This window comes from Procambarus clarkii, chromosome 19, assembly GCF_040958095.1.
Source record: "Procambarus clarkii isolate CNS0578487 chromosome 19, FALCON_Pclarkii_2.0, whole genome shotgun sequence".
In the NCBI taxonomy this organism is placed as follows: Eukaryota; Metazoa; Arthropoda; class Malacostraca; order Decapoda; family Cambaridae; genus Procambarus; species Procambarus clarkii.
This window is the reverse complement of record NC_091168.1, coordinates 25,354,353-25,363,074: the sequence shown is the minus strand read 5'-3', so window position 1 is coordinate 25,363,074 and position 8,722 is coordinate 25,354,353. Positions and strand designations below refer to the sequence as shown.

The 8,722-nt window shown below is 53.0% G+C and overlaps 1 protein-coding gene across 1 annotated transcript; it reads left to right on the top strand.

Annotated features, from left to right (window-relative positions):
* Positions 1-1,132: 1,132 nt before the first annotated feature.
* Positions 1,133-1,687, top strand: LOC138366343 (uncharacterized). The gene has a single exon (XM_069327376.1). It carries the CDS (start codon positions 1,133-1,135, stop codon positions 1,685-1,687), a length of 555 nt encoding a protein of 184 aa, XP_069183477.1.
* Positions 1,688-8,722: the final 7,035 nt, after the last annotated feature.

The following is an 8,722-nucleotide window of genomic DNA, read 5'->3' as shown; positions in this document are numbered from 1 at the left end:
ATGAATGGGAGGGTGGACGTACACACATTGATGAATGGGAGGGTGGACACGCTGATGAATGGAAGGGTGGACACGCTGATGAATGGGAGGGTGGACACACTGATGAATGGGAGGGTGGACACGCTGATGAATGGGAGGGTGGACACACTGATGAATGGGAGGGTGGACACGCTGATGAATGGGAGGGTGGACACACTGATGAATGGAAGGGTGGACACGCTGATGAATGGGAGGGTGGACACACTGATGAATGGGAGGGTGGACACACTGATGAATGGGAGGGTGGGCACACTGATGAATGGGAGGGTGGACACACTGATGAATGGGAGGGTGGACACACTGATGAATGGGAGGGTGGACACACACTGATGAATGGGAGGGTGGACACACTGATGAATGGGAGGGTGGACACACTGATGAATGGGAGGGTGGACACACACTGATGAATGGGAGGGTGGGCACACTGATGAATGGGAGGGTGGACACACACTGATGAATGGGAGGGTAGATACACACTGATGAATGGGAGGGTGGACACACTGATGAATGGGAGGGTGGACACACACTGATGAATGGAAGGGTGGACACACTCATGAATGGGAGGGTGGACACACACTGATGAATGGAAGGGTGGACACACTGATGAATGGGAGGGTGGACACACACTGATGAATGGGAGGGTGGACGTACACACATTGATGAATGGGAGGGTGGACGTACACACATTGATGAATGGGAGGGGTGGACACACAGGGATGAATGGGAGGGTGGCCACACACTGGTGAATGTTTTACGATGCCTTAGTACAGCTTGCCACCTGTTACCGTGGGACACCTCACCGTGGGACACTTCACCGTGGGACACCTCACCGTGGGACACCTCACCGTGGGACACTTCACCGTGGGACACCTCACCGTGGGACACCTCACCGTGGGACACCTCACCGTGGGACACTTCACCGTAGGACACCTCACCGTGGGACACCACCGTGGGACACCTCACCGTGGGACACCTCACCGTGGGACACCACCGTGGGACACCTCACCGTGGGACACTTCACCGTGGGACACCTCACCGTGGGACACCTCACCGTGGGACACCACCGTGGGACACCACCGTGGGACACCTCACCATGGGACACCTCACCGTGGGACACTTCACCGTGGGACTCCTCACCGTGGGACACCTCACCGTGGGACACTTCACCGTGGGACACCTCACCGTGGGACACCTCACCGTGGGACACTTCACCGTGGGACTCCTCACCGTGGGACTCTTCACCGTGAGACTCCTCACCGTGGGACGCCTCACCGTGGGACTCCTCACTGTGGGACACCTCACCGTGGGACTCCTCACCGTGGGACTCCTCACTGTGGGACTCCTCACCGTGGGACACCTCACCGTGGGACACCTCACCGTGGGACTCCTCACCGTGGGACACCTCACCGTGGGACTCCTCACCGTGGGGACACCTCACCGTGGGACACCTCACCGTGGGACTCCTCACCGTGGGGACACCTCACCGTGGGACTCCTCACCGTGGGACTCCTCACCGTGGGACTCCTCACCGTGGGGACACCTCACCGTGGGACTCCTCACCGTGGGACTCCTCACCGTGGGACACCTCACCGTGGGACACTTCACCGTGGGACACCACACCGTGGGACACCTCACCGTGGGAGGGTGACCGTGGGTGCGGAACAAGAGCGCAAGACGGAGAACATAGGAAGGGTGATAAAGAGAGACAGAGAGCGGGAAGAAACACTGGAGGAACCGAAGATAAGAGAGGAGGACAGGTTGATAACAGCGAGACCAGTACCGTGATAATGGTGCCGTGTATTGTGACGCTGACACAATCACCAGTGCTGATTGTTGTGACTGTTGGACTGGCGGTGATTGTTGTGAGTGTGTGTGTAGGGGAAGCCACTTAACACTACATAACCCCGCATCATTAAACAATCAAAGAGAACAGAACACCCGCCCAGTTGGGTGGGTGTGGAGCATATGACTGTAAAGCTGCCGCCCAGTTGGGTGGGTGTGGAGCATATGACTGTAAAGCTGCCGCCCAGTTGGGTGGGTGTGGAGCATATGACTGCAAAGCTGCCGCCCAGTTGGGTGGGTGTGGAGCACATGACTGTAAAGCTGTCGCCCAGTTGGGTGGGTGTGGAGCATATGACTGTAAAGCTGCCGCCCAGTTGGGTGGGTGTGGAGCATATGACTGTAAAGCTGTCGCCCAGTTGGGTGGGTGTGGAGCACATGACTGTAAAGCTGTCGCCCAGTTGGGTGGGTGTGGAGCATATGACTGTAAAGCTGCCGCCCAGTTGGGTGGGTGTGGAGCACATGACTGTAAAGCTGTCGCCCAGTTGGGTGGGTGTGGAGCACATGACTGTAAAGCTGCCGCCCAGTTGGGTGGGTGTGGAGCACATGACTGTAAAGCTGCCGCCCAGTTGGGTGGGTGTGGAAGCACATGACTGTAAAGCTGCCGCCCAGTTGGGTGGGTGTGGAAGCACATGACTGTAAAGCTGCCGCCCAGTTGGGTGGGTGTGGAAGCACATGACTGTAAAGCTGCCGCCCAGTTGGGTGGGTGTGGAAGCACATGACTGTAAAGCTCCCGCCCAGTTGGGTGGGTGTGGAAGCACATGACTGTAAAGCTGCCGCCCAGCAGGAACTGTATTACTGACTAACCGCAGATGTAAACTGTCTTGTATAAAGACTATTGTGGACCTGTTCTTGAACCACTTGTGACGTACACAAATGCTATTAATATATGAAAATCATTTTGAGGCCCTGAAGTGACTTGAACTCGCGTTCTGGTGATTCCCAGACACCTGCCCTAGCTGACTCCTCCACGATGGTACAAAAGTCGACCAACCCAGAACTCTACCGAGTTCTCTGGGAGATTAGTGGGACGTAAGAGTGTGAACACCATTACCCTGGGCCACAGTGTGGACGGGTCGACTGTTAAACCCTGGTTGGGCCCTGATTCCCGGCCTCTGGAACCTGCCAACGGAGCGAATCAATCGCTCCGTTGGCAGGTTTGCCTTCAATCCAGAGGCGAACCTGCCAATCCAGTGGACGCCTCCAATCTAACGTAGCGAGATTGGAGGCGTCCACTGTCGCTCCGTCGCTGGTAGTGAGAGTGTACCACAGGCCTTGTCGTACTAGAAAATGGAAGGGGCTCGCGAAAGTGACGTACTGTCCTGTTTTCTGTTTAGGGTCCTCTGGTAGGTAAGGAGAGGACACTTTAATTTGACCGTTTTCTTGACGTTGAGAAACCTTAGGAGGACGGACTGTGACTTGTGAGAGTTTGGTCCAACAGGCTGTTGCTTGGAGCGGCCCCGCAGGCCCCACATATCCACCACAGCCCGGTTGGTCCGGCACTCCTTGAAGAAAACTGTCTAGTTTTCTCTTGAAGATGTCCACGGTTGTTCCGGTAATATTTCTTATACTCGCTGGGAGGGTGTTGAACAGTATAAGTATGTTATATACAGACAATTCTCATTCTCTCTCATTCTCTCTCTCTCTCTCTCTCTCTCTCTCTCTCTCTCTCTCTCTCTCTCTCTCTCTCTCTCTCTCACACACACACACATTCAAGGATTTTCTTGCATATTTCACCCTCCCTCTTGGTATCACCCATCGTCTCTCTTACCCCTGTAACCTCTCCCTTTTCTTCCACTCCTTTTTTTCTCTTGTCTCCCATTTTTTTTCCTCTTTCTCCCCTCCAGTTCCTCACCCTTCTCTCTTATCCCCTCGGTTATCCTTCACCACCTTCCCTCCGCTTTCCCCTCCACTGCGCGATATCCAGATAACGTAGGGAAAGGAAGTGGAGAGCAGGCGGGAGCAGGAGTGGAGGAGAGCAGGCAGAAGCAGGAGTGGAGGATAAGGAGGAGGATGAGGCAGGAGCAGGAGTGGAGGCTAAGGAGGAGGGTGAGGCAGGAGCAGGAGTGGAGGCTAAGGAGGAGGGGTGAGGCAGGAGCATATCAAAACATCCATGCGAGCATTCTCGTGAGAGCTACACAAGAGTATCGTAAGCTGCATCTTAAGGCCGAGGACCCGCCCTTATCACCCCCTCCCCACACCCTGCATCTTAATGATGGGACGCCCCTGAGGCCAGGCAGAGCAGGGGGAGGGTGCACAGGGTGTGTTGGGGGAGGGTGCACAGGGTGTGTTGGGGAGGGTGCACAGGGTGTGTTGGGGAGGGTGCACAGGGTGTGTTGGGGGAGGGTGCACAGGGTGTGTTGGGGGGAGGGTGCACAGGGTGTGTTGGGGCAGGGTGTACTGGGTGTGTTGGGGGAGGGTGCACAGGGTGTGTTGGGGCAGGGTGTACTGGGTGTGTTGGGGGAGGATGCACAGGGTGTGTTGGGGGAGGGTGCACAGGGTGTGTTGGGCAGGGTGTACTAGGTGTTGCGCCAGTGACCTCGATGTTGCGGCGCCAGAGACCTCGATGTTGCGGCGCAGTGACCTCGATGTTGCGGCGCCAGTGACCTCGATGTTGCGGCGCCAGTGACCTCGATGTTGCGGCGCCAGTGACCTCGATGTTGCGGCGCAGTGACCTCGATGTTGCGGCGCCAGTGACCTCGATGTTGCGGCGCCAGTGACCTCGATGTTGCGGCGCAGTGACCTCGATGTTGCGGCGCCAGTGACCTCGATGTTGCGGCGCCAGTGACCTCGATGTTGCGGCGCCAGTGACCTCGATGTTGCGGCGCCAGAAACCTCGATGTTGCGGCGCCAGTGACCTCGATGTTGCGGCGCCAAAGACCTCGATGTTGCGGCGCCAAAGACCTCGATGTTGCGGCGCCAGAAACCTCGATGTTGCGGCGCCAGTGACCTCGATGTTGCTGCGCCAGAGACCTCGATGTTATGGCGCCAGAGACCTCGATGTTGCGGCGCCAGAGACCTCGATGTTATGGCGCCAGAGACCTCGATGTTGCGGCGCCAGTGACCTCGATGTTATGGCGCCAGAGACCTCGATGTTGCTGCGCCAGTGACCTCGATGTTGCGGCGCCAGTGACCTCGATGTTATGGCGCCAGAGACCTCGACGTTGCTGCGCCAGAGACCTCGATGTTGCGGCGCCAGAGACCTCGATGTTGCTGCGCCAGAGACCTCGATGTTGCGGCGCCAGTGACCTCGATGTTATGGCGCCAGAGACCTCGATGTTGCTGCGCCAGAGACCTCGATGTTGCGGCGCCAGTGACCTCGATGTTAAGGCGCCAGAGACCTCGATGTTGCGGCGCCAGAGACCTCGATGTTGCTGCGCCAGTGACCTCGATGTTGCGGCGCCAGTGACCTCGATGTTGCGGCGCCAGAGACCTCGATGTTGCTGCGCCAGTGACCTCGATGTTGCGGCGCCAGTGACCTCGATGTTATGGCGCCAGAGACCTCGATGTTGCTGCGCCAGTGACCTCAATGTTGCGGCGCCAGTGACCTCGATGTTATGGCGCCAGAGACCTCGATGTTGCGGCGCCAGAGACCTCGATGTTAAGGCGCCAGAGACCTCGATGTTAAGGCGCCAGAGACCTCGATGTTGCGGCGCCAGAGACCTCGATGTTAAGGCGCCAGAGACCTCGATGTTGCGGCGCCAGAGACCTCGATGTTGCGGCGCCAGAGACCTCGATGTTATGGCGCCAGAGACCTCGATGTTATGGCGCCAGAGACCTCGATGTTATGGCGCCAGAGACCTCGATGTTGCTGCGCCAGTGACCTCGATGTTATGGCGCCAGAGACCTCGATGTTGCGGCGCCAGAGACCTCGATGTTGCGGCGCCAGAGACCTCGATGTTGCGGCGCCAGAGACCTCGATGTTGCGGCGCCAGAGACCTCGATGTTGCGACGCCAGAGACCTCGATGTTGCGGCGCCAGAGACCTCGATGTTGCGGCGCCAGAGACCTCGATGTTGCGGCGCCAGAGACCTCGATGTTGCGGCGCCAGAGACCTCGATGTTATGGCGCCAGAGACCTCGATGTTATGGCGCCAGAGACCTCGATGTTGCGGCGCCAGAGACCTCGATGTTGCGGCGCCAGAGACCTCGATGTTGCGGCGCCAGAGACCTCGATGTTGCGGCGCCAGAGACCTCGATGTTGCTTGAGAAACATTGACCATAGGATATCTAGGGTTATGCAATGCCTTAGGGCGCATTCCCTCCTAATTGTGTACTTAACGTAGTTTGTCAGTTGAAATTGGCGGGAAATGAGTGAGGGGCCGCTGGGTCGCACCGGTTAGCCCTTTTCGGGAGAACATGACGCTGGAAAACATGACGCTGGAAAACATGACCCTGGAAAACATGACGCTGGAAAACATGACGCTGGAAAACATGATGCTGGAAGAACATGACCCTGGAAAACATGACGCTGGAAAACATGACGCTGGAAAACATGACGCTGGAAAACATGACGCTGGAAGAACATGACGCCGGAAGAACATGACGCTGGAAAACATGACGCTGGAAGAACATGACGCTGGAAAACATGACGCTGGAAGAACATGACGCTGGAAAACATGACGCTGGAAGAACATGACGCTGGAAGAACATGACGCTGGAAAACATGACGCTGGAAGAACATGACGCTGGAAGAACATGACGCTGGAAAACATGACGCTGGAAGAACATGACGTTGGAAGAACATGACGCTGGAAGAACATGACGCTGGAAAACATGACGCTGGAAGAACATGACGCTGGAAAACATGACGCTGGAAGAACATGACGCTGGAAGAACATGACGCTGGAAAACATGACGCTGGAAGAACATGACGCTGGAAAACATGACGCTGGAAAACATGACGCTGGAAAACATGACGCTGGAAAACATGACGCTGGAAGAACATGACGCTGGAAAACATGACGCTGGAAGAACATGACCCTGGAAAACATGACGCTGGAAAACATGACGCTGGAAGAACATGACGCTGGAAAACATGACGCTGGAAAACATGACGCTGGAAGAACATGACCCTGGAAAACATGACGCTGGAAGAACATGACGCTGGAAGAACATGACGCTGGAAGAACATGACGCTGGAAAACATGACGCTGGAAGAACATGACGCTGGAAAACATGACGCTGGAAGAACATGACCCTGGAAGTCCATGGCGATGAGAGATCTTGTATAATGAACATAATTTTTTTTTAAAGTTTAAGTAAACTTTGAGGTTAAGTGATTATCAAAAAAGGCACCAAGCCGGGAAGGCTATGTAGCAATTTTTTAATGTAGAGAGGAGACATATAAGGGAGAAGTAAAGGAATACAACTACAACCCAAAAGTTATATATATATATATATATATATATATATATATATATATATATATATATATATATATATATATATATATATATATATATGTCGTACCTAGTAGCCATAACGCAATTCTCAGCCTACTATGCAAGGCCCGATTTGCCTAATAAGCCAAGTTTTCCTTAATTAATATATTTTTTCTAATTTTTTTCTTATGAAATGATAAAGCTACCCATTTCATTATGTATGAGGACAATTTTTTTTATTGGAGTTAAAATTAACGTAGATATATGACCGAACCTAACCAACCCTACCTAACCTATCATTATAGGTTAGGTTACGTTAGGTAGCCGAAAAAGTTAGGTTAGGTTAGGTTAGGTAGGTTAGGTAGTCGAAAAAACATTAATTCATGAAAACTTGGCTTATTAGGCAAATCGGGCCTTACATAGTAGGCTGAGAAGTGCGTTCTGGCTACTAGGTACGACATATATATATATATATATATATATATATATATATATATATATATATATATATATATAAACGACAACACTCCGACGCTAGGGGTCGCGAAGGGACGGAATTAGAAGGTGAAAGAGATGGAGAGGGGGAAGCGGGGGATGTGAAGATAGCGAAAGGGAAGGCGGAGGATAAGGATGAAGGATGGATGCTGATGGTAGAGGACGATGCCCGTCGCCATGGATGATGTATGAAGATCAACTCGGAGATGTGTTGATGGTGCCGCTAAGAGAAACGAAACTCCCGTTTTCTGTCGTTGTCCCGCCTCGACGGGGGAGGGATGACTGTATTAATTGCTTCATTTTCTTCCGGTATTTTTGTCTCGGAGAATGTTTTTATTTTATTTGCTGGCTTTATTTAGTAACAATTTATTTGGGGATTTTTTTTGTAATATTTTGTTGCCACTATTTACGCTGTATTTCTTGTTGGTTGGGTCGAACGTTTCCTAATAGTATACGCCACTAGTACACTATCTACTCTTACGGGGACCTGGATTTATAAGAACTGGCGAATGGTTTTGAGGGATAATGGTGCTTAAACTAGCGGGCCTGTTGCTCTCTCACGGCACGCCGGCACCAGGCTCAACAGCCGGGCAGTTTGGTGTTGGGCTTGAGGCCAATCACGGCTGTTTAGGCCGTGATGCTAACCTAATAGTATAGTATACCTTATAGTCCTGTACCAAGTATACCTTATAGTCATGTATCAAGTATACCTTATAGTCATGTATCAAGTATACCTTATAGTCCTGTATCAAGTATACCTTATAGTCCTGTACCTAGTCTAAGACTAAATTTACACTCGGGTGTATATAATTCGGGACTAGAGGAAAGTCTGTATATGTACGCCGAGTATATGGGGGTATATATTCCTTCTAAGTTGACCAGGCAAAGGGGGAAAACATGTAGCGTTCATTGTATCTGTCCAATACTAAAAGGGTTACTCTGCTGCACCCAGGTCTTTCCCCTCCCA